The 23,411-nt window shown below is 38.3% G+C and overlaps 7 protein-coding genes across 11 annotated transcripts; 2 read left to right on the forward strand and 5 right to left on the reverse strand.

The window, feature by feature from the left end:
• The first annotated feature begins 485 nt into the window (after window positions 1-485).
• Window positions 486-2,870, forward strand: LOC117626492 (probable xyloglucan endotransglucosylase/hydrolase protein 8). Of its 3 annotated transcripts, none has more exons than XM_034358208.1 (5): window positions 486-509; window positions 1,306-1,452; window positions 1,616-1,716; window positions 1,828-2,030; window positions 2,343-2,870. In XM_034358208.1, the coding sequence occupies exons 1-5, from the start codon at window positions 506-508 to the stop codon at window positions 2,743-2,745; spliced, it is 858 nt and encodes a 285-aa protein (XP_034214099.1). In that variant the 5' UTR covers window positions 486-505; the 3' UTR covers window positions 2,746-2,870. The 3 variants fall into 3 exon arrangements, with proteins under 3 accessions (XP_034214099.1, XP_034214100.1, XP_034214098.1); XM_034358209.1 differs by lacking the exon at window positions 486-509 and adding an exon at window positions 520-688; XM_034358207.1 differs by lacking the exon at window positions 486-509 and having other exon boundaries at window positions 699-1,452.
• A 464-nt stretch (window positions 2,871-3,334) lies between these two features.
• Window positions 3,335-4,851, forward strand: LOC117624952 (cysteine-rich PDZ-binding protein). Its single transcript, XM_034356488.1, has 4 exons — window positions 3,335-3,476; window positions 3,662-3,779; window positions 4,342-4,433; window positions 4,518-4,851. The coding sequence occupies exons 1-4, from the start codon at window positions 3,461-3,463 to the stop codon at window positions 4,580-4,582; spliced, it is 291 nt and encodes a 96-aa protein (XP_034212379.1). The 5' UTR covers window positions 3,335-3,460; the 3' UTR covers window positions 4,583-4,851.
• A 357-nt stretch (window positions 4,852-5,208) lies between these two features.
• Window positions 5,209-7,955, reverse strand: LOC117624662 (MYB-like transcription factor ETC1). Its single transcript, XM_034356045.1, has 3 exons — window positions 5,896-7,955; window positions 5,571-5,655; window positions 5,209-5,455 (listed from the first exon to the last, which is right to left on the reverse strand). Exons 1-3 carry the CDS (start codon window positions 5,951-5,953, stop codon window positions 5,368-5,370), a joined length of 231 nt encoding a protein of 76 aa, XP_034211936.1. The 5' UTR covers window positions 5,954-7,955; the 3' UTR covers window positions 5,209-5,367.
• A 111-nt stretch (window positions 7,956-8,066) lies between these two features.
• LOC117624661 (polyubiquitin) lies at window positions 8,067-10,369 on the reverse strand. Its single transcript, XM_034356044.1, has 2 exons — window positions 10,240-10,369; window positions 8,067-9,646 (listed from the first exon to the last, which is right to left on the reverse strand). Exon 2 carries the CDS (start codon window positions 9,644-9,646, stop codon window positions 8,273-8,275), a length of 1,374 nt encoding a protein of 457 aa, XP_034211935.1. The 5' UTR covers window positions 10,240-10,369; the 3' UTR covers window positions 8,067-8,272.
• A 1,690-nt stretch (window positions 10,370-12,059) lies between these two features.
• On the reverse strand, window positions 12,060-12,917 carry LOC117624663 (ubiquitin domain-containing protein 7SL RNA2-like). The gene has a single exon (XM_034356046.1). The coding sequence runs from the start codon at window positions 12,915-12,917 to the stop codon at window positions 12,060-12,062; it is 858 nt and encodes a 285-aa protein (XP_034211937.1).
• Window positions 12,918-13,409: 492 nt separating this feature from the next.
• On the reverse strand, window positions 13,410-18,585 carry LOC117624664 (tyrosyl-DNA phosphodiesterase 1). Of its 3 annotated transcripts, none has more exons than XM_034356048.1 (16): window positions 18,247-18,585; window positions 17,977-18,159; window positions 17,609-17,893; window positions 17,295-17,492; window positions 16,997-17,057; window positions 16,735-16,811; window positions 16,388-16,645; window positions 16,131-16,220; window positions 15,895-16,029; window positions 15,393-15,542; window positions 14,878-14,981; window positions 14,608-14,661; window positions 14,392-14,482; window positions 14,042-14,116; window positions 13,757-13,907; window positions 13,410-13,665 (listed from the first exon to the last, which is right to left on the reverse strand). In XM_034356048.1, the coding sequence occupies exons 1-16, from the start codon at window positions 18,259-18,261 to the stop codon at window positions 13,568-13,570; spliced, it is 2,025 nt and encodes a 674-aa protein (XP_034211939.1). In that variant the 5' UTR covers window positions 18,262-18,585; the 3' UTR covers window positions 13,410-13,567. The 3 variants fall into 3 exon arrangements, 2 of the variants coding, with proteins under 2 accessions (XP_034211939.1, XP_034211938.1); XM_034356047.1 differs by having other exon boundaries at window positions 13,410-13,668; XR_004585354.1 differs by lacking the exons at window positions 13,410-13,665; window positions 13,757-13,907 and having other exon boundaries at window positions 15,383-15,542.
• Window positions 18,586-19,400: 815 nt separating this feature from the next.
• Window positions 19,401-22,413, reverse strand: LOC117626638 (chaperone protein dnaJ 50). The gene is made up of 10 exons (XM_034358418.1): window positions 22,190-22,413; window positions 22,029-22,091; window positions 21,866-21,932; window positions 21,676-21,735; window positions 21,381-21,431; window positions 21,169-21,249; window positions 20,754-20,866; window positions 20,484-20,601; window positions 20,194-20,320; window positions 19,401-19,818 (listed from the first exon to the last, which is right to left on the reverse strand). The coding sequence occupies exons 1-10, from the start codon at window positions 22,306-22,308 to the stop codon at window positions 19,715-19,717; spliced, it is 903 nt and encodes a 300-aa protein (XP_034214309.1). The 5' UTR covers window positions 22,309-22,413; the 3' UTR covers window positions 19,401-19,714.
• Between the last annotated feature and the right edge of the window lie 998 nt (window positions 22,414-23,411).

The raw sequence follows: 23,411 nt of genomic DNA on the forward strand, positions 1-23,411 counted from the left end.
TCACCAATTTTTGCTTACCAGAAAAAAAAAAAAAAAACCCAAACTTTTGTCTTCAATGTCAAAATCAGATATCCAAAAATACCCAGTAAAAGAGAAAGGAGTGTTCTGAAGAAATGGAGAAAAGTGATGTTGCTGCTGACCCCACATGCATATTCCTACGTACGTCGGCTGGTCCATAGGAGACCCAGTAAGACACTGGAAAAAAGGTATTTTCTATTTTTCCACCATTCAAATTTAGCAGATCAATCCAAAAATAAGACGGCATTGCTTTGCTGATAAACAAATGAACAGCTTGACTTATTGCTAGCCCTTCATATCACCATCAATCCATTAATAATCTCCTCAATTATTCAATTGGTGGGTTCCTCGTGACCACATGATCTGGCTGCATCTCAGTTGCCTGGCATGTGGATGCAGCTCAATGTTTCAAGTTTTTACTCAAAAATCTAATGTTAATTATTATAAAGCTTCTTTCTTGGCTGCCCACAGGACTCATGAGAGAGAGATGGGTACATCGTTTTATTCCTGGTTTATTGTTGTTTTTAATTTTCCATGTCTTTTTCTAGGATATCTTCCTTCTTTATTGGTTATGGTGTTTAGCATGTTGGTCATGTTTTATTACCAAGAAAAAGTAACCACTGTTTTGGGGAAAGAAACTAGATTGTGGAGAAATCTCAGGCTTTACAAGGTACTTTTTATTTGTTTGATTGACCAAAGCAAGTTTAAGTTAACTTTAACCTTGTTTAATCCTTTATGCTCACTCTTAATTAGAGACACAATACTAAATAATTTGCTGCATTTCTCGACAACCAAATCCAGTTGTCTAGATCCAAGAACTTCCGATTATTGTAAGACCAATCACAATCTATCACGTTCTCACAGGCAACACATGGACCCCACCCCACCTCACCTCTGTTTTCTGCCAATTGCCAAAGACCATTGGAGGGCAGCCTGGCTTCTTCAGTCCTAATTCTGAGCTTCTTATTTTAGTCATTTTCATCTAGACATATTCCCCAATGACCCTGTCTTTAAAAGTTATAAGCAGGACTGTGCTGTGCAGAAGTGATATAAATAATAACCAAATAAATTAACCAGACAAGGAAATGTGACTTGGTTCCATTCTTAGCCTTTCCCAAGTCATTTTCATATTCTGATCATTTAATGCGCACCTCCTCCTCCTCCTGGAGATCCAGCTGAAACAGCTCCCATCCATTCTCACTTTCTTCAGATTCTCTGCCTCCAAAAGTCTTCCGCCCAAAATGGAAAGAGTGGCATCTCTGATGCCTATTCTTCTTTACATTGCAGTACTCATTGCTGCTTGCTCTTCTTCATCTGAAGCGGCTGCCCCAGCCACTTCTTTCGAAGACAATTTCGACATAATGTGGTCTGAGAACCATTTTAAAACCTCTGCAGATGGGGAGATCTGGTATCTTTCCCTGGACAAAGAAACAGGTAAACATGAACAAGATTTATCAGCAACAAAGATTTATTTCTGTTCAATACTTATGTGTGAATCTTACTTGAGAATTTGCATCAGTTTCAAAACTACTTGAAACTTTGCTAGCAATCACATAACTTTTTTTTTTTTTTTTTTGGTTTCTTTGTAATTGAATAGGTTGCGGGTTTCAGACAAAACAGAAGTACAGATTTGGATGGTTCAGCATGAAGCTCAAGTTGGTTGGAGGTGACTCTGCTGGTGTAGTGACAGCTTATTATGTAAGTCTTTAAGCTTTCATGAAAGCCAATCACAATCCCATGTCTGTCTTTGTAGTTTCTTTTTTGTACTAAATTACATGTCTAAGATTGAAATCGTACTTCTTGTTGCAGATGTGCACAGAAAATGGAGCAGGGCCAGAGAGGGATGAGTTGGATTTTGAGTTCTTGGGAAATAGGAGCGGGCAACCTTATCTCATTCAGACAAATGTTTACAAGAATGGAACTGGAGGCCGTGAGATGAGGCACATGCTGTGGTTCGACCCCACCGAGGACTTTCATACCTATTCAATTCTTTGGAACAATCATCAGATTGTGTAAGTTTAGTATATATCTTCCTTTTGGCTCTTGGTGTATGACCTGAGTTACCAAGTCTCTCTTTTATATCTATCTTCCTTTTATTTTATATCTGCTGACACATACTGATTGATCCCTCATGCTAAAGAGAAATCATTTGCCACAAAGATTGTACAACTCTTTAGCAAAGTAGATGTCTATGAACACCAAAGAGATGTCATTTGCCACATTGTCACATAATTTTCCAAATTCTATTTATGTAACACCATTGCTCTTAGCATGAACAATACTGAAAACTTACCAATCTTGCACTTGATTTTTGTTGCATACAGGTTTTTTGTGGACAAAGTTCCCATAAGGGTGTTCAAGAACAATGGGGAAGCAAACAACTTCTTCCCCAATGAGAAGCCAATGTACTTGTTCTCCAGCATATGGAATGCAGATGAGTGGGCAACCAGAGGTGGGCTTGAGAAGACAGACTGGAAGAAAGCCCCATTTGTGTCCTCTTACAAAGACTTCAATGTTGATGGGTGCCAATGGGAAGACCCTTACCCTGCATGCGTCTCCACCACAACAAAGAATTGGTGGGACCAGTATGATGCTTGGCACCTCTCTGATGCTCAGAAAATGGACTATGCTTGGATACAGAGAAATCTCGTTATTTATGATTATTGCAAGGATTCTGAACGCTACCCAACTTTGCCAGTGGAGTGCCCATTGAGTCCATGGGAATGAAAATAGTAATGTAAAGTTTTGTAATCTCAATTTGGGAACACACCAAGTTGTGTTTTTGTAGGTCATCATTGTCTTTGGCTATTGGGTTTCTATTAAATTTATTAAATCAATTTTGTTCAATAAAAGGTTTAATTTAATGCATTTCATTCCTTTCCTAAACACTATGTAAAATAATCAACAAATTCCGAACCTTTATATTTAGAAATTTTGCTTATATTCAAATTTCACAATATTTAAAATATTTAAGTAATCTAACCGTTAAAACACATTAGCAAACCTTGAAAATAACAACGTTACCATATGCCAATATAAGAATATTTCCTATTAAAAAAAACAATAACATATTAAACTCATACACAACCCGAATGTTAAAACTCGAACTAGGAGATTTCCTATTAGCTTTTGAATAATCTTTTAATGTCATAAGCTTTTAAACGTCGAGATCAGCGAAAGTTTCTATTAGATGAGCCAGCTCAAATCCAACGGTGGATATCGGCCAATTCAAATCCAACGGTTTGAATGACTTTTTCAGTCGGTGGATGGATGGTATTAGTCGAATAATAAATTCACGAGGTGCCAAAGAAAACAACAAAACGGTAAGTTGAAACGCGAGACCAACGAACAGAAGACTCCCAATCCAAACCCAAACCCAAAGGTACAGTTAGGGTTTTTCTTTTCCAGAGTGAAGTCGCAATTCATAGAACAAGAACAAAGAATGGTGTGCGAGAAGTGTAAGTTTCTTTGAATTCATTATCAACTTTCTGCAAAATTCTTTTCTTTTCTTAAAAATAGGCGAAAATAGAGATTGGACGCAGTTTCTGAACTCTGATTGATACTTTTTGCCTAAAAGAATTCCGATTGATAATATTTTTGATAATTTTCTGAATTTCTTTAATTGAATTTGTTAAATACATAGGTGAGAAGAAGCTTTCGAAGGTGATAGTGCCAGACAAGTGGAAGGAAGGTGCCAGTAACACCACCGAGGGCGGTGGCCGTAAAATCAACGAGAACAAGCTCCTCTCCAAGAAGAAAAGGTCCGCTTTTTTTAAATTTATATATATGTTTTTTGTATATGTGTATTCAGTGAGGTTTTTACTTGATTTTAGCATTTGAAGTAGAATTTTTGTTTGATTTCAGCACACCTTTTTTTTTATATCAAATTTCTATGTTGGCTTTTGCTTGTGTTACTTCTTGGCATACGGTCATGAATTTTTTATTTATTTACTAAATTATAGGAGTAGACTGCGATCAAACTTTAGATTAGATAATATAGAGAAGGGAATTAGACTTGAAGAAATTTTCTATTTACTTACCTGATAAAGAATAAACAGAGGTTTTTCGTCGTGGATTTTGAAATTGAGGTATTGCAATAGAGGAGTTGTGTGGGTTATTGCAGAGACCAGAGATAGAGAACATATGTACAGCTTCTAAATCATATAGTTGCAATGAGTTGTTATGTCAGTTGATGATTCATGTGTACAATAGCGTTGCCATTTATTGAGTTGTTTGTGATGCAGATTGTTTGTGTGATGTATCACATGTGATTGCATCTCGCACGTAAGTCGTTAACTTCAATCTCATTTGTTTTGCTTGTAGGTGGACTCCTTATGGAACTACCAAGTGCATGATTTGCAAGCAGCAAGTGCACCAGGATGGAAAATACTGTCACACCTGTGCTTACTCCAAAGGTATTATTTCTAATTGTTGATCTAGCTGGTTTGTTACCTTTGGTTATTGCTGGAAAGTCTAATGTATGTGATGATGTTATGCAGGAGTTTGCGCGATGTGCGGTAAGCAAGTACTCGACACCAAGTTATACAAGCAAAGCAATGTATAATGCAAGTCAGATGTTGTTGGTTGGCATTGTCTATTTGGTGTGCTGACTCATAGCTAAACTGTTGATTCATATATTTGGTCCCTCGTCCCTGGACCCCTGGTCATCAAGCCAGAGCATACCATATTTGTAATTCAGCCTGTGAATGTTAACCTTTTAGTTATAACATGTACTTTGTTTAGTTTTATTCTTTGATCATTGATATTTACTCAAAGAAGCTAAGCTAAATGATTACCTCTGAGCTTTTGAATGCAAGTTATTTATTCTGAACATGCTTTTTCTTTCAGTTTTTGGATACTGAGATTTTCTTGGATATTGATTGATTTGCTGGAATCTGAATCTTATGCGATGGTTCATAGTCTGTGGCTCCTGATCCCGGCCTGAAGGCTATGGTTTGTGGTTCGCGAGTCACGGGTGGTCATTGACAGTGTTATTATCCACCAAAAACTATCCTTGTTTTGGTTATTATCAAATGGCAATATCAAACAATTTTAGATTAGTCTTATATAGTTTGCAAACATTCTAAAACATTCGTTTTCGGTTACGATTCTCACTGGTCAAATGGGTAATAACTCAATGAAGATTTCTTTTGAACGTAAATAAAATAAAGAACCAAGACAAGAATGGAATATGTAGAAGAAGATTATTAGATTGGCAACTCTTGGAACATTACTTTGTACATTGATCTTATGTTCAATATTACAAATTGGTCCGGTTCCAACCGCAAATTCTGCAATGCAAGCTTGGGAGAGTTGAGGTAGAGTCACACAACAGATTGACCTAATTGTTTATTGACTTGTCGAGTTTGTAGAGGACCAGTACTTCTCAATTTCTTCTGCTGTTCTTCCGGGAATCCTCCCAGCAATCAAAGCCCACCTATTCATAATGAGGGGAAGAAAAAAAAAAACCATAGTTTGAGATATGCAAGCTCTTTGTTTTGTGCTCAGAAAGAAAATTACAATGCTAAAGAAGAAGAAGAAGAAGAACCAACCTCTCTCCCACTAGATTGTACATTCTTATAATAAGTGCTTCCTCGTCCTCAGAGAATTGAAGCTCAGGTTCTTGTCTGCTTTTCTCTGAGATAAACAACTCAAAATCAACCACAGGAGTTCGTTTTCTCTTTCAAAACGAACTTGCAATAAACATCTGAAAAGCAGAGTCACAAAACCCTATTTGGCAGGCTACAAACAAAAGGAGAAACATAGACGGTAGGGAACAAATCGAAGGGAAAACAGTTGGAATCAAAACCCTTTCGTTAAAGAAAACACAGTAGAGAACATAAGTGCCTGTCGCAAACAGTTGAGACAAATAGGTACCTGTAGCTTGAGAGTCCGAGAAAGAGTCATCGGAAGAAGAGTGTTCGGAGTCGGCCATTTGGCATAGAATTCTGGGGAGGAAGTCAACAGGGTGCTGCTACTTTGAGGCAATGGAGCCGCTTAAGTAGTGATTTGCAATGCTAAGATATTTGGAAAGACAGGCTTGAGAGTTGAGACCAATAGTAGATAGATGGTGAATGGTTCTCAAGAAGCAAAGAATGGTAGTTGAAGGTAGGCATCTGTAGATGAATAGGAAATCCGAAGAATATTACGAGTCAAATTCATGACAGATAAATCCGTATCTTCTCACTTCATTTTATCGGATGTCAATTCACCACATTATTTGCATGGTTGTTTGTATATAAATATAAACATACAAAAATCATACCCCAGATTACATATATTAACTACTGGTTCGAAATTAGCCTACCCTTGAATATTAAGCTGTCGGATTTGTATTAACAATTGGATGATCACTGTCAGTACAGACCAGCAGGATTAGATCAGATTTAGAACGAAACCGGATCAAAATTGGATCCATTGACATACTAAGTTGAATGGAAGTTGTGACCGCAGAACTATAAAAGTATCTTAACCCGAATCCCTGACGTACGGAGAGAAGCGTGACAAGAAACAACCAACACGGAACATGGGAGGGGAGGGTCCTGCAAAGCTTGCTTTGAAGTTGAACCAACGAAAGAGAGCCTTTCATTCTGGTCTAGTTTCCGGAAAACATGTGGTTTCTGCTTGGAGCTTAGCAGGGCCTGTCATTGTCTGACAAACAAGAAGGAACAGGATGCAACATAGACTAAAAACGAACGACATTGACAATTTAATAGCTTGGTCCCATAACCCATTACATTACTAGAATTCAGATTAGAAGAGAGTGATAAGTAAGTAGCAAACAAACGGATTGAGGCTTCCTTGAAGCATAGATTAGTTGTAATTTGATGGATCATGGAACAAAATGCAGAGATAAAAACGAAAAGACGCTTTATCCTGGATACACAGATGCAGCAGATAGCCAAAGCACTGTGTTCATAATCCAAGCTGATACCAATTAATCAATGTGTTGTGGAGAAGTACAACGACATATTTATTTTCAAGTAATCGATGTGTTGTTGAAGAACAAAAAAACCACACAATTCGTTCAAATCGGATATATAGATAATAGACATGGACGAGAGTTCCCTAGTGTAGAGAACCCACCCATTTTGTTTTCTGAGCTGTGTAAGAATCATTTGGATCTAATGCTCAAGATCCAATATGTGTATCTGTCATCCTGTTTCTGTCGAGTGTTATCTTATATGAATGGCAAGCAAGAAAGGACTTGTTGATCTCATAGGAAGTCAAATATATTATGAGGTGAGATATTGCAAACTACTATCAAATTATATGAGAACGGTGTTGACACACACAACATACCCAAAAACATTACGAGTCTGCAAGTCGAGTTCATGCCTAAACCAAACCTTAGAAATTTGAAGTCCCCAAGTGGCTTATTGCGTAAAACTATTTAATCTATTGGATTGGACTTTTTCAAAAGATAACGCAAGGAAAACTACCAAATAATTATCTCAATAGAAAAATGCACGAGAATTCTACTACTATCAACAGACGAGGAAGAGTGTATTGCCAGGCTAATCATAGCTACCAAACATAGCTACTTTTAGTAATCCTGCAGTAATATTTCGAATCTTCTGATCCCTTCGCCATTCCTGTTTGTCTTGGTTGCATAGATAACCACTTCAAAGCAGAAAGCAATCTAAGCAATTTTGATTGAAGGCAACGTTACACATCGGTTTCGGTGGAGAAGAAAGAAGGGTCAGGGGCATTGCAGAGATGAGGAAACATTTTATCCAAATATTAGATGAATCATTAGCAACATCATCATTCGGATCAAATTCGTCGGGAAGTTCCCACCAGGCAACAACGGTTCTGGCTGACCCTACTTCAGCATGCATATTAATATTATGTCAGTGTGAAGACTTGGTGTGAAGCCTTGGAAAGGCCCGGTGGAAACACTCGATGCAAAATAACTTCCCTAGCATGCATACAAACAAATAATTCAACCTCTGCAAACGATAAACAGGAAACAATATGCTACCCAAGTAGCCTTGCCATCTGCAAATACATCATGCAAACAACAGATTTAACTCGGACAAACCAGAAGCAGAGAGATGAAATTATTACTCAAGAACAAATTTATTTATTAAACAAAAAGTACCAGGAAACCAAACTAGATAAATGCCTCCCCAAGAGGCAGAGACAGTACCATGAAACTTGAAACTTAAAAATAAAAAACTTAAAAACATTGTTTTAAGGGAACCACAGAAACATTCATTAAAAGCAGGGTGACACCAGAGACTTCCACTTCCTAGAAACCACCACGGAGACGGAGGACAAGGTGAAGGGTAGACTCCTTCTGGATGTTATAGTCGGCCAGAGTCCTTCCATCCTCCAACTGCTTCCCAGCAAAGATCAACCTCTGCTGGTCTGGGGGAATACCTTCCTTATCCTGGATCTTGGCCTTAACATTGTCGATTGTGTCCGAGCTCTCCACCTCCAACGTGATGGTCTTTCCAGTCAAGGTCTTCACAAAGATCTGCATACCACCCCTCAGACGCAGCACAAGGTGAAGGGTAGACTCCTTCTGAATATTGTAGTCAGCCAAAGTACGGCCGTCCTCCAGCTGCTTCCCTGCAAAGATCAACCTCTGCTGGTCTGGTGGGATTCCCTCCTTGTCCTGGATCTTCGCCTTCACATTGTCAATGGTGTCCGAGCTCTCGACCTCCAAAGTGATAGTCTTTCCGGTCAGGGTCTTCACGAAGATCTGCATACCACCACGGAGACGAAGCACCAAATGTAGAGTGGACTCCTTCTGGATGTTGTAGTCAGCAAGGGTACGGCCATCCTCCAGCTGCTTTCCTGCAAAGATCAACCTTTGCTGGTCTGGTGGGATACCCTCCTTGTCCTGGATCTTCGCCTTGACATTGTCAATGGTGTCCGAGCTCTCGACCTCCAGAGTGATGGTCTTTCCCGTCAGGGTCTTCACAAAAATCTGCATACCACCACGGAGACGAAGCACCAAATGGAGAGTGGACTCCTTCTGGATGTTGTAGTCAGCAAGGGTACGGCCATCCTCAAGCTGCTTTCCGGCGAAGATCAGCCTCTGCTGGTCCGGTGGGATGCCCTCCTTATCTTGAATCTTAGCCTTAACGTTGTCAATGGTATCGGAGCTTTCGACCTCCAGGGTGATGGTCTTGCCGGTGAGGGTCTTGACGAAGATCTGCATACCACCACGCAGACGGAGCACCAAGTGGAGGGTTGACTCCTTCTGGATGTTATAGTCTGCGAGGGTACGGCCATCCTCCAGCTGCTTGCCGGCGAAGATCAGCCTCTGCTGGTCTGGGGGGATACCTTCCTTGTCTTGAATTTTGGCCTTGACGTTGTCAATGGTGTCGGAGCTTTCGACCTCGAGGGTGATGGTCTTGCCGGTGAGGGTCTTGACGAAGATCTGCATACCACCACGCAGACGGAGCACCAAATGGAGGGTTGACTCCTTCTGGATGTTGTAGTCTGCGAGGGTACGGCCGTCCTCTAGCTGCTTTCCGGCGAAGATGAGACGCTGCTGGTCTGGAGGGATGCCCTCCTTGTCCTGGATCTTAGCCTTGACGTTGTCGATGGTATCAGATGACTCCACCTCAAGGGTGATGGTCTTGCCGGTAAGAGTTTTCACGAAGATTTGCATCTACAGGAACCAAAATCACATAAGAATTGGTTTCAAAGTTTCAAGATCAAAAGTTATAATTTCGGGAAACAGCTTGCAAATCCGCAAACAGATAACGAAAAAAAGCCCTAATTTGGAAATGAATAAATCATAAATTAAAGCACAATCGAATAAAACATAAATCAACGGCACAATTTTTATTCCAAAATCAAAATACTACCAGGAAAAAAGTAGAAACTACAACATCATAAGTAAAATTGACACATGGGTTTCGAGTTCGATATATCAAAAATCTTTAAAATCCATAATTCGCTAAATCAATAGATCTAATCGCAAAGACTTCAAGATCCGTGAGACAGGATACAGAAAAAAACCCCTAATTTGTGAAACAGAAACATAGATCTTAGATTCAAGGCAAAATTATCATACCAAATTCTGATTTCCATTCCCAAATAGTCAAAAACTATAACTAAACATGCAAAACTATCAAAGGTATAAGGATCCAATCGATCGATCATAAATCTCAAAGATCAAACAAATGAAACACAAACTAAGCATTTAGATCTAAAATTTTAAAACAAATTAAACAGGGAAAGGAGAGAAAGACAATATACCTTGACAGGCTGAAAAAGAGGCTTCGAGAGAATTGAAGGGAATTTCTTTGAATGTTGAGAAACGAAACAATTTCAATTGTGAAGAAAAGAAGAGGCGGAGGCCTTTCTTTATAGCAAAAGAGAAGGAGACTTCGTCACGGATACTGGCTAGGCGTGCCGAGGAGGTCCATTGATTTGGCGACACGTGTAGGAAACAATGTGCCGCTGGCGCGGTTTAGACGGCAAAGTTTGGTATCTAGTCTCCCTTTGTGAGCTAATTTTGAGGTCGATGATGACCTCATTGGCTTGTATTGGTGTGTCACGGGACCCACACGGCGTTATCTTCCACATTAATTATTATTACTTTTTTAGCCCTATGTTTTCGCGATTATTACGACGACTAATCCGCAATCATTCGGTAGGAGTATTTGTTTTTCTGTTTGCTTTCTGGTCACGTAATTTTTCTTTTTCATTATCTCACCAATTCAATTTTAAAATTTATTTTGTTGCCAGAAAATTCATATTTGAAATATACAATTAATATGTGCAAAGGCCGTTTACCAAAAAACAAATGGCGGCAATAACATACATTGTATAGAAACACTAACCATGATTACCAAAGTTATATTTTATTTGCTTAATTAATTAAGAATATATTAAACAAGATTACCCATTTTAAAGTCAAGCCAAAAGAAATATATTTTTATATTTCAAGTGGGGTAGGTGGCTCTTCGTTCTATGAAAGTGGGGAAATTATTGTCTCTTTTTTTATTATGGCTTATTTATTGTTTCATTTCTTGTAACTTAAGTTTGCTCTCACTTAACTTAACCACTTGAAACGAAAATTTCTCCACCTTACCTCCTAAATTTTAAAAAATTGCTGAAATTTTTTTCATTTTATCATTTTCGTCCATAAAATCATTAAGTGTGCCGAAGTGGCATGAGCATTTTAGTAATTTTAACTTCTTTATTTTCTATCTTTTCATCCCCCAAACCCCATTGCACCCGATCCCTCCTCCCCCCCCCCATTCTTTCTTCTTTGTGTCTCTTTGTAATTCCATGAGCGAATTCGAATTCTAGGTGTGAAACAATAAATAAGTCTTTTAGTAATATTTGCCTTTCATTTTTTTACGAGCAAAGCCCTCTGGATTTTTTGGGCCTATACAGCCCTTTATAAGTGGGCTTTTGTTCCTACGGAGTTGGTATCGTTTTACGATTTATTGTCTATATTGGTCCTACGGAAATGGAACAACAAATAAGTTTTTTATTTTTGTTTTTGTTAGGGGTAATGAAATTTACAACAAAATACGAGTCTCCATACCCTAGACTGTTTAGTTAAAGGCTGAATTTTCATTATTTCCAATTAAATTTGGATATATAAATACTTCAAAACCGAACTTAAAAAAAGGTTGCACATGAGGTGACACCATAGTAGAAAAGTGGGTCAAACTCTTCCCCTCCTCCAAGTGTACCTGAATTCGATTCAAGTATGAGACAATCTTGAGACAACTCAATATAGTACTCCCCCTCCCTATCGAATTACCCAAAAAAAAAAATTAAAAAAGGTCGAGTTACAAAGCATTTTTGGTTGAAAGTACTTTTATTTTAAGTATGTTCAAGTTTTTATTAAAAATCCAAATGCACCAAGAAAGCATGCACTTCCAAGTTCTTTTGTAAAGTTAGAGACGCTTTTGATTATCTCAATGCAGTAAAATGGAAAAAGAAATATTAAGCAATGGAATTAGGAAACTCATACTTAAGATTAATTTGACATATAATCACTACTTATTCCCCATGCATAAAAATCATGGTAGTTAAGGAAACATGTTCTAACTAGCAATCTAGGATCCACCGGTAACGCTCCCATTGAAAATCTCTATAGTATCACCCTGCCCAACTTGATGCCACCGAAACGACCTGTCGTCCTCCATCACATTCTGCTTATAGATGAAGAAATAGCTCTCTTGTGGCAAATGAAAATGTAGCCTGTGGTGCAACTTCTGAAGCTCCTTTCTTAGCTCCCCTACATTATCCGATGGGTTCATTTCCACCGGAATTTTCTTCGTCCCGCACTTGGGCAACACCATCAGCTTCAACTTATTCCTCGACACCGCCACACCCCCGCCCCCGGGACCACCCATTGCCAGCGGTGAAGCCACCGCTGCCGCTGCCGTTGGGGACGGTCTCAAGCTCACCTCGATCTCCGCATTGTCTGAAAGCTCACAATCACGTAAGGAACGATGATCTTGCAACTCATTGCCAAGTGAATGGAGCACCAAACGACCAATTGGGACAGCTTGATCCATCGCTTGAATTTTTTCTTTTAGTTTTGTAACGGTGTCGTTTATGTCCATTTCAACAGGGACATGCATTTTGGACGTGGGGGTCTTCACGTTGAGCTGGATTTTCTTGGAGGGCGCCGGCGAGTCTTCCACCTTGACATTGTTGTTGTTGTTGGTGGTGGTGGGTTTTTCGGATTCAGAGGCAACGATGAGTTGAATGTGAGAGTTGTTGAGGATCTCACAGTAGGCAACGTCTTTGTCGTCTTCAAGGACTTGGCCATTGAAGACTAGGGTTTGGTGGGGAACAGAAATGCCTTGGTATTTCTGGACCTTTTCTTTGATCTCCAGGACTGTGTCAAAGTAACCCACTTCAATGGTGAAGGATCTTCCTCTTTGGGGCTCAAAAATCACATCCATTTTCAATTTTTTCTTCTGGTCTGTGTGTGTATATATGTATATGTGTGTGCACCTAAAAGGGTGGCATAAATGTGTTGTAACTGTATCCGATTTGCATGTTGTTTTTAAAACTTAAAGGGATTCAAATTCTGGATTAATTAGAAAGAATCAAAGAACGTTATCCATTTATTATGCAATCTCGGATTTTCAGGTTTTAATCTTTCAATGCTGTTGTTATCCACTTCCCCCTCCTCCCTACTCAAATCATTTCAAATTAAATTGTATCAAAAAAAAATTTATTTCTGTTTAAATGCATTTTAAATATTATTAAAGACGGTCCTGCAAAAAAATTTAGTGTCAAAACTTTGAAATTGAAAAATTAAAAATATATACGTTTACACGTGATTTTGAAGATTTATTCAGTCAAAGAAATTAATTACTTGTGGTTCCTTTTTCCTCTTTTTTTCAACTTTTGATTACATTGATTTAAGGCAGATCATCGGAATAAACAGGTCGGTATAAGTTTGATGAGTAGATTAAACCTGTTTTTGCAATTTTGCAATTTTGTCAGCTATTGAACACAAAAGCTCAATATGCTTCAAATTAAAATGAAACAGAATGAGCTGAGGAAAAATAAACAAGTACATGGTAGTCAAATGAACACACAAACTTCATGACGCTTGAGTAGCATAGAGCTGAACGTGTCGCGGCCAAACTTGACCATAAACATCTTTCTTGTTATACCGCCGGTCCCAAGACCAAGGCACATCTGCTAAGGAGATGAGATGAAAAGACATAAGATGAATGAAATATGCGAATGGAAGGGTAATATAAATGTAAGAAACTGCAAGTTGACTGACCTTCAGTGGTGTATGGTTGGGGAGGGAGTTCATAAGGCACAGGCAATTTGATTACTTCAGTTGATGAATCTGAATTCCTGTTTCCATGCCAATTCAGAGTCACAAGTGTTGTTCTCGATGCTTCCGAAGATTCTGGCCGTCCGCATTTATCCTGAAACTCGATGGAATTAATGTCTTTCTACTTTATTTTTTGTGCCATTTTCTTCCTTTATGTTAATCTCTCTAGTGTGATACTAATAAAGTATTTAAGTAGTGTGTGTAAAACGGTCAGCATGTAGCTGTTACCTCTGACGGAACCCCATTACTGGTACAAGAAAATCCAGAACTGCATGTTTTAAACGGCAGAAACAGCACTCCAAGCTGTAATGAGCCACGCAAGGTGAATTAAACATACAGCACCAAAGCTTTGGTAGGAGCAGAGTATAGCCACAAGACAAATAATTTGTAGAGAATGGGCAATATATTTATAGACATATTCAATTGAAATATATCGTTTGATGTATTGACATCCTCTAGGTCCTCGTATGATTTAGGACCTGCAGTAACTTGTATTTGAAAAGCTTGACAAATTTCCCAACTCGGATGAACATCTCAAGTAAACCTCACAACAATGTATCTTCAACTGAGAAACTAACCTCATAAGAACGGATCATCAACTGTGAATTATTCTTCTGGAGAGCTCCCCAGGCAGCCTTGCTAAGATTTGCTGAAGTTAGCAAGAACCAACTGTTGGGACAATGTAGAAATTCACAGTTACTGCTCAAAATTGACTATGAAGGGTATGCTACTAAACATTCTAAAAACATAAACCCAGAAAAACACAATCAATAGGGTCGGAGATGAAATCTTACGCAAGTTTCTGACCATTGTAACGAGTGTATGTCTTTATATGTGGCATTGCACGACTGAAATGAAAAGGCAGAACTGTTAATATCAATTTATAGGATAACGGAAAAAATTGAAAATAAAAGACAATATTTATGCGGGTCTTTCTGCACAACAATTAATCAGTTTCTTTAATCAGATTTTCTAGAAATATTCCACCTAAGCATTTCAGGGTCAAATATTTCACGAGAGAGAGAGAGAGAGAGAGAGAGAGAGAGAGAGAGAGAGAGAGAGACCAGCGGCCAGTATGGCGTGCCATCCATCTTGCCCAGTACTTTCTTAAGAAGTCTTTCTCCACATTCTTTAGTGGACTTGGAACTGCATTTCCAGCCGCATAACCCTGGCAAAGAGTGTAACCCACAAAGAAGCAGCATTCACTTATAAGATGCACAAATGAAAGCAAGATGCAGAATATATAATCTAAGTTAAATGAAAGCAAGATGCAGAATATATAATTTAAGTTACAACGCACATTCAAAGATTACGTGATAGACAGATGACTCTTTTGCCAGTTAATTGCTGAATTACCCCTATATAGTATTTCATTTAAATATGACCAACATTAAAACTGTTTTGAAGAAATTGTATATCCCTAACCCAACTACATGAGGTGTATTGAGATTTATCCAGGTAAGGTCTTTTGGATTTCTTGCCCATGGTAAAAACCTAGAAACTTCATGGAAGATGACCATATAATAGTAAAGCGAGGTCTATTGGAAAAGGTTCACAACAATGACCTACTTGATAGTACCTCTAGAGAGCATCTGACATCTTCTACCGTAGGCCATATTATAAGTGGCTCCCCAGGACCGAGGGGAGTTCTATCGTCTGATAAACCTGACGACATTGAAGATGCAAGCTCAGCCATCCACTTCTCATCCAAAGATCCTAGGGAGGAGAACTGCAAAAAAGCAAAGATCCAACATAATTAGAAAGCTAGCTCAAAATTAGATTTGCTTTACTACTATTTCTTTTTACATTCCACAAAGCAAAGCACTCGACAGCATAAAGTTTACCGCATTAGTCATTATTCCATTCTATATATCATGCAAGTAAAGAGACCAATAGATGAAAATCAATCGAAAATGCTAAGTCAAGAATCCCAAAAATTGGACAGAAATCAAATGCAATATATCTATACTGATAGGTACAGAATTTTGGAGTTACATTGCTCAATTTTTGCACCTAATCAAAGAAAAGCACTCAGCATTGACATCGTACATTATATGAGTCAACTGCTTGTGTCCCCATACCTGATAAGCAAGAGGAGATTTCCGAAACTCTTTATCAAAAGTGTACTCCTGGAGAATAGTGCGTAGCTTCATATGTCCCCACTTTTTCATGTTCGTACTCGTATGATATCCAGGGACAGATGCAATTAACCTCACCTGCAAATTATACACATGGACGAAGATACTAACTTTGACATTATACTATCCCCAACAAAACAAAACCAATGTATATAAAGTTCGAGGAATAGAAAACACACTGCTGCATTGCTGTAATCAAACTTCTTGAAAAATGACGGATTGATTTTGAAGCTTCCCAAGTTAGGAAAATTAACAGAAAACTCCGGCCACTGTTGACAGTCAACCAACAAGATGAAGATTATTACGTTAAATTTGAATTAGCATCTTTAAAAATCAAAACATCTCGAAACTAGAGATATAAGGTAACAAAAAGGCAAGAAAACCAAAACAATAAATAAAATCAACCAATGATCCACATAAATTGTTATATTAATACCTTAAGTGCACTGAGATAATCAATTAAGTCATTTTCAAATCCGCATCCTTTGCTTGGATTATTTTGATCTTTCCATGGAAAATCTTGCATCCACAAACCTTGGCTTTTGTTGTTCCAGTCAACAAATATTAAGTTTGCCGTGTGTACAATAATTCTCACTCCTCGAGGATACACAAGAAGCATGGCCTTGGAATGGTGCGTCCCAAATGAAATGGGCAATGGTGGTTTGTGTAGAATCCAATTTGCAGGCTTCTTTCTCTAAAATTAGAGGTAACAACTTAAGGTCCAGGTTCCGGAAGAAAGCATAACATAGACAGAGATTAGGCATAAATAGAGCTAACTCAGACCTTCATATAATCCAGTGTACCATCACCCTCACCATGAATAACCAAGACATGCGGGACTTTTGCAATTTTTGGGCATGCTAAAGCGGGGAGGGAAAGAAAAATAAAAACAATCAGAAGCAATCAGGGAAGAATAGAAAGGATGCAACCATGAAATAGCTTATGCATGACACAAAGGTAATATGCCATCAACCAGATTCAGAATATGCACATAACAGAAAATATTTCTACAGGAAACACAATCAAGATGACAAGAACAACATACCAGGTATCAACCAATCGATGTCTACCATGTAATTCGAAAGGATTGCCACGACAACATCCCCCTACAACAACAAAAATAAAAAATCGAATTAAATTAAATTCCCATCCAAAACCAAATATTCATAAAGTCAATCAATTTCTTCCAGAACGTTTGCATGCTGAATATGAACCTCAGGCGTGCACTATTCACGCAAAACATGAGCTAAAGCTTAAATATACTTCCACAAACAAATTACCGCATCGAGCACACTGCATATGGAACCAACAAGTTGTTCCGTACAACAGGGTACAATGGTTACCTGAATCACGTCCCCTATAGAAACACAAGAGGTATTTGCCCATTGGGGAAGTCCTTGCACATTCAAAAGCCGAAAGGTATGTGGTATTTTATCATTAGGAACACGAAAATGCTGTATGGCCTCCACTTGACCGCCATCTCTCTTAGACTGCAAATTCCCACGATTCTCAGCCCCCAAGCTGCTTCCTTCCACCTCAGCCTTCAAAGTCCAAAGTCGATAAAGAAGGCATTTTGTTAGCCTCTCAAAATCACATTTTCCATAATCATCAACAGCAGTTTAATCAATCAAACTATTTAAAATCAAAAGAGGGACACCTTAAAACTTGTATTGGAACCTTTCTCTTGGAGCACTAGCTTACGTGACCGTTTTCGGCTCAACTCCTCAACTTGAGCACCCTTTCCTCTATCGTTTGAACCCCTCTTATGGTTATGGACACCATGCGCATCTACATTTTCGTTACCAGACAGTGTCTTATACTTGAAAAGATAATGCCCCGGAATTAGCTCTATAACATCACCATGGTGTATAGTCGCATTGTCTTTGGGAAACAATTTATTCCTAGTATTCTCCGATTTAACAACAATGGGATTGGTTCCCTCCTACAGTTGCAATATTAACGTTAGCAATCTATCTACTTCGGTTAAACAGTGGACTGGTTTGGAGGTTTAAATTACGGAATTACCACGGCCAAAACGGCGGAAGCATCAGGAGAGGCAGTGAGAGTGAGGTGCTTGCGGCTAAGTCTTTTGTCGGAGAGGGAAGCTGTGGTGTGGCGGCCGATGTAATTTGGACCTTGGTTGAGGGGTATGTTGGGGATTGTAGTGTCTTCCTCTAGCTTGTCGTTGAGAGGAACCAAATATCCTATCTGCACAGAACAAACATAAACATCTGCATCAGTAAAAATAAAATGATAGGTGGGAATTAGAAAGGGGCAAAAGGGTAAGGGAGGGACCAGAAGGCGAGGCATTGGTGAATGTTTGGGTGCATGAGAGTGGCGAGAGATATGTTGAGGAGCGAAGAGGAGATCGGTAGCTTTTACTGTTCAAGTCTTGAACACAATGGAAGTGGAAAGCTGAAGAACAGTGAGAAAAGCTTGAAGCTTGAGAGAGATCATTTTGACTCGGTGGGGAAGAAGAACTGACAGAGAGAAGCACGAGTGTTGGCAAATTTGGAGGCAGCTATCGGAAAATTGTGTGCTGTTTCTGTTTAGAAATTCGTCACATGACACTGATGATTTCTTGTTGGGCTCTTTGTTCATAAGCCGAGCTTCATTTCGGGCTCTCTTTGTCAGGTCTCATAGGACCAAATGCATTTTGACCGGCTATACTATGGTTTTTCCTTTTAAAATAGTATAGCCGATCGGCTATACTTTTTTTGACACGTGAGCTTCTATTCGCAAGGAGCTAGGCGGGCTCCCCTTTTATAAATAGTATAGCCGGTCGGTTATACTAGGGATTTTTTAAATAAAAAACTGTATAGCCGGATGGCTGTACTATTTTTACACGTGGGCTTCTATTCGCAAGGCGCTAGGCGGGTCCCCCTTTTTTATTTTCATAAAATTATAAATAGTATAGCCGCTCGGCTATAATAGGGATTTTTTATATATTAAAAAACGTTACTATTTTGGACACGTGGGCACTAATTGCTAGGCGCTAGGCCCTAAGCGGGTCATCCTTTTTTATTTTTTTATTATAAATAGTATAGCCGCCCGGCTATACTATGATTTTGTTGTTAACAAATAGTATAGCCGCTACAGGTTTTTTTAAAATAGTATAGCCACCCGACTTTACATTTTTGACACGTAATCTCCAGGCGGATCATCTTTTTTAAATTTTTTGATTATATATTAGTATAGCCGTCCGGCTATACTGTGGTTTTTTGTTTTTTCATTTTTAAGTAGTATACTCGAGCGGCTATACCCAATGTCAAGTTGAGCATCCGCGAAGTAGGGGAATTGCATACTTTCATTTTTTTTGTTTTTAACTTACTGTGTCTTCCAAGCTAATCGGAATTGCCACACGAAGAACGTTTGTTGTAACACCAACTATTACACAAATAATTAATCCATATACAATCAATGAGCATCAAATGGGAATTAAAAAGTCGTGAGTTCAACGGTGATTTTACCTCAAAGTCGCATATACGTACGTAGTAGTGTTTGTTATATAAATTATCCTTGAATGAATCCCAACAAAAGAATCCATATCAACTTCGCCTTATAACTTCCCTCTGTAAAGGCTACAGAATACAATTTGCTAATATAGCGATTTGCAACTACAGTCCTAATACCCTGCCTTCCATCCACCACTCCGCTATTTCAACAAAAATATGGGTTAACTCTTCCATGTATTGGTCTAATTTACCAAAAAGTGTCTTGTCGGTATTTCAAGAACATGAGGTAGCATGGGCAACAAAATTTGCTACCTTCTGCGCTTGGATTCTTTTCGCATCTCAGCAAGGTAGTTCTCCAAGTTCGATTTTTCCCATAATCGTTTATGAATAAGATCTTCCTTTCTTGAGTCGTCTGAAAAACAAACCAATAAACAATATAAGTATGAAGAACCTCTAGGGTGTGTGTGACAGTATAGGAGAGCATGCAGAGTCTGGAACTTGCAACTCAAAACCATAATTACTTTATCAATTAAGATCTGAGGTTGCAGCATCTTGTATGGAAGGTTTTGTGTAGGTTCATGGTGAATGGTTAAAGCTTAAAACAAATAAAGTATGAAATAGTTGGTGCTCAGACATCCATCCCCCTTCACCCCGCGGTGATCTAATGGGATCGAAAGTTAATGACCCTCTTTCTCTGTTAAATCCATATATCAAGCCCCATTAACCTTGACCAAATTCATAATGCCAATATAAGGAAAAAAAAACACTGAAATTTAAACTTATATACCGAGATTTCTCCATGCATCAAGAGGCGCATTAAGGGATCTCTGTGTCAGGTAGGAGGCATCATCCCATGAATATGGCGCTTGTTTCACCTTGTATCTCCAGAACCAACAGCCACACCATAATAATAGCTGGATCAACAAAAAAAAGAGTTAACATTACAGTAATAGTTAACGTAAAATCATCAATTCCATACATTACTAGGTAGACAAGAAAAGGAGTGGAATATATCAAGCATAAAGTACACCCATGGCCATTATTGGTTAGTACTGCTTATGTTAAACTTCAGCATACCTTGCCAATAGTGTAGGGTAGGAGTATGAAGCGGACAACAAGAAGATCCCACATGGAGGGCTGTTCAGCTCCTTGAATCTGCAACTCGAGTTCGTTGCCGAGATCTTCCTCCACTTTCCTATGAAAACAACATCCGCCTTTCTTAACGACAAATTCAGAATCATAGAATGCAATTCCATGTACAATTGATTAATCCTCATGGATACATTATCAATTTTTTACAACCATGCATTTCATTATTTCTCTTTGAAAATGACTAAGAATTCATACTTGTTCATCTGCTTGTTACTCTTCTTCTTATTTGTAGTCCCCCCACTACGCTCAAGTTCCAAAGCCCGTAGTCTATTTTTGTAAGCAGGAGTCTTCTTGACCATGTCCACAGCCTACAGAGACATGAAACATCAAAAGTGTCACGAATTATATGCATTAGCAAGTCCTGTAAGAATCCACGTCCTTATCATACTAAAAACATTTGCCATTGCATTAGCTATAGTACACTCGAAGAATACAATAAGGATAGACAATAAAATCTAGATTTGGGAGTGATGTCGGCAGTCAGGACATGTGTACCAAAGGCATTTTGTGCAACTTGTTTAAGCCATACAGTGACATCTGCATTTCAAACATTACTGCTTTGATACTCTTATAAATGTAATGTACACATTATATTGATCTGCCACAGTACCTGATTATACCTTGTCCACTGATTTAGATACTGAAATGCTGAAAGAATCAAAAGAAGGCCAACCAGGACAGCACGAGGATCCTAGAATGCGGACACACAAACAGTTTTAGAAACAAATACATGAAATTGGAGCTTAACCTATCAACTCGCAGAATTGTTTCTGAACCAGACAGAATATTAAGTTATGATTTGAACAATGAAAATTCTCTCACCGTCTTGTGACCGTAATATGCTTGATAGTAGCGGGCTGTATTGTAAAATACCTAACAAGCAAAAAACACGGCAACCTTATTACCTTTCACAAATATCTAAGCTCAAAGAATATGGAATCTTAACAACTAGAAGCTCACATTACCCATATAAATTGAAAACCACAGCATAATACTTACAAGAATTTTCTTCTTTCATGCAATCTCAATTCTTAAGTCTACGAAAATCGATAGAAAGGTTTCCAATTTACTTTTTAGCCTTTAATTCAATGTTCACTCAATAGTTTATATATTTTACCTCCTCCGGATGTGCAATGGCGTAATCATACTGCTCCCGAGTGGCCTCGTCCTTCAGAATCTGCAATTTAACAATTAAACTCCATCATCACTAGCACATGACAGCAAATGAAAGTCTAAAATAGCAATTGCATTTGAATCAATTTCCAAATTTGGCATCATTTCCTACAAAATTACATGACCCCAAGTACCTCATAAGCATTGGCAACTTTAACAAACAGCTTTTTCGATTCCGGATCCGGATTTTTATCCGGGTGACTGAGAATCAAACACCAACATGTCAAAGAAAAATAATAAAATCTTGATTTAATAATTCCAGAGTAATTTACAAAGTGAAAAAGGGTGCAGACTCACTGTTTCAAGGAGAGCTTGTAATAAGCTTTCTTGATCTCCGAAGAATTCGCGCTCTGCGTAACCCTAGAGAAGCAGGTGAAAATGTTAAGTAAATATGCGATCAAGAGAGGGGTAATTTGGGAAGGAGTGGGAAAATTATGAGGGAGAGGAGCGGAGCTGACCCTAGGAGATCGTAGCAGTCATCCTCGTCGCAGTAGATGGCCGTCGACGTAGTGATGAGATGGCACAGCATTAGAGCTGAAACAACCGCGAACCACCGAATCGCTGCCGGTGGCGCCATGCTGTACCAACGGAGCTCTAGATTTCTCTGAAATGGTTTCCCGAGAATTGGAGGGTACTCTGCGTTTAAGTGTTTGAGGAAACCAACCAAAAACCACCAAAACAAAAAAAAAAAAAATTATATATATGAAGATGGTCAACAGATCTGCATTTCAAGAACTATTACCCGTCGGATTTGCATAAACTTATCTTTGTATAGATGAGTAAACGACGTGTCGCTGTGTGAGAGTTGGCTCGGTTTGACCGCGACTTTGCTTTTCTTTTTGGAGAGTCTATTTTCCTTTTTGTTTTTGGCAATAATGACATTCAAAATTTCAAATACACATGTTGTTCAACTTTTCTTTTCTTTTTTCTTTTCCAAAGTTAGAAAGGGAAAGAGGGGAAATTTACACATACGAGTATCATAGGAGTTTGAACTCTCAGGACCACTTGGGAGTACACCAAAAACTTGGGTCAATTCAACTAACACTATATTGATGCACGTTGTTTACCGTTTAATTGCAGCTACATGTTAAGAAAAAAGAAGAAAAAAACCTATTTCTTAAAGCTTTCCTACCGAGGTTTTATGTTTAGTTCTCTTTCTCTTAATATCACTTGTATATATTCCTCTATATAAAAAAAAGTTTATCGTTTGTATGTATATTTTAAAAAAATATTATTAAAGTTGTAGTTTTGAAAATATAAAGGTTTAGAAGATGGAATACCATTTCTAAAGTTCACTTGGAGTTGGAGGGAGTTAAGGCTTTTACAACATGCTTGTTTTCTTCTTAAGATTTCGTTAATCAACCTCAATCAACAATAATCAATTCTTCATGTACTATAGCTTAGGGTTTAGCAATGCTTGAGGTTGATGTCATTGGATAAAAAACAATAAAATGATGATAAACAAAACTTGTTATTTACTTAAAACAAACACCCTTAATTAAAACCAGAATAAAAACTATGAACCCCTAATTACACTGTACTCAATCACAATTGACTAATTAACGAGCTTAATTTCCATGCCTAATATAAGATTAAGCTTAATTTCCATTGCCCTCACCCAAAATATATTTAGATAACACTAATGATGTACTAGCAAAACTCATCTGTTTAGTACTAATG

This window comes from Prunus dulcis, chromosome 4 (assembly GCF_902201215.1).
Source record: "Prunus dulcis chromosome 4, ALMONDv2, whole genome shotgun sequence".
Taxonomy (NCBI): domain Eukaryota; kingdom Viridiplantae; phylum Streptophyta; class Magnoliopsida; order Rosales; family Rosaceae; genus Prunus; species Prunus dulcis.

Coding starts and splice junctions, on each gene's coding strand:
- LOC117626492 (XM_034358207.1), top strand. CDS start 1,260: ATGGAAAGAGTGGCATCTCTGATGCCTATTCTTCTTTACATTGCAGTA. Junction 1,453..1,615: donor TTCCCTGGACAAAGAAACAG/GTAAACATGAAC, acceptor GTAATTGAATAG/GTTGCGGGTTTCAGACAAAA. Junction 2,031..2,342: donor TGGAACAATCATCAGATTGT/GTAAGTTTAGTA, acceptor TGTTGCATACAG/GTTTTTTGTGGACAAAGTTC.
- LOC117624952 (XM_034356488.1), top strand. Junction 3,780..4,341: donor CTCCTCTCCAAGAAGAAAAG/GTCCGCTTTTTT, acceptor TTTTGCTTGTAG/GTGGACTCCTTATGGAACTA. Junction 4,434..4,517: donor CACCTGTGCTTACTCCAAAG/GTATTATTTCTA, acceptor GATGTTATGCAG/GAGTTTGCGCGATGTGCGGT.
- LOC117624662 (XM_034356045.1), bottom strand. CDS start 5,953: ATGGCCGACTCCGAACACTCTTCTTCCGATGACTCTTTCTCGGACTCT. Junction 5,656..5,895: donor CTCGGACTCTCAAGCTACAG/GTACCTATTTGT, acceptor TGTTTATCTCAG/AGAAAAGCAGACAAGAACCT. Junction 5,456..5,570: donor TACAATCTAGTGGGAGAGAG/GTTGGTTCTTCT, acceptor CATTATGAATAG/GTGGGCTTTGATTGCTGGGA.
- LOC117624661 (XM_034356044.1), bottom strand. CDS start 9,646: ATGCAAATCTTCGTGAAAACTCTTACCGGCAAGACCATCACCCTTGAG.
- LOC117624663 (XM_034356046.1), bottom strand. CDS start 12,917: ATGGATGTGATTTTTGAGCCCCAAAGAGGAAGATCCTTCACCATTGAA.
- LOC117624664 (XM_034356047.1), bottom strand. Junction 17,493..17,608: donor GTTCCAATACAAGTTTTAAG/GTGTCCCTCTTT, acceptor TGGACTTTGAAG/GCTGAGGTGGAAGGAAGCAG. Junction 14,982..15,392: donor ATGTCAGATGCTCTCTAGAG/GTACTATCAAGT, acceptor ACTCTTTGCCAG/GGTTATGCGGCTGGAAATGC.
- LOC117626638 (XM_034358418.1), bottom strand. CDS start 22,308: ATGGCGCCACCGGCAGCGATTCGGTGGTTCGCGGTTGTTTCAGCTCTA. Junction 21,250..21,380: donor CATATTACGGTCACAAGACG/GTGAGAGAATTT, acceptor TCCGCATTCTAG/GATCCTCGTGCTGTCCTGGT. Junction 19,819..20,193: donor TGATGCATGGAGAAATCTCG/GTATATAAGTTT, acceptor TTTGTTTTTCAG/ACGACTCAAGAAAGGAAGAT.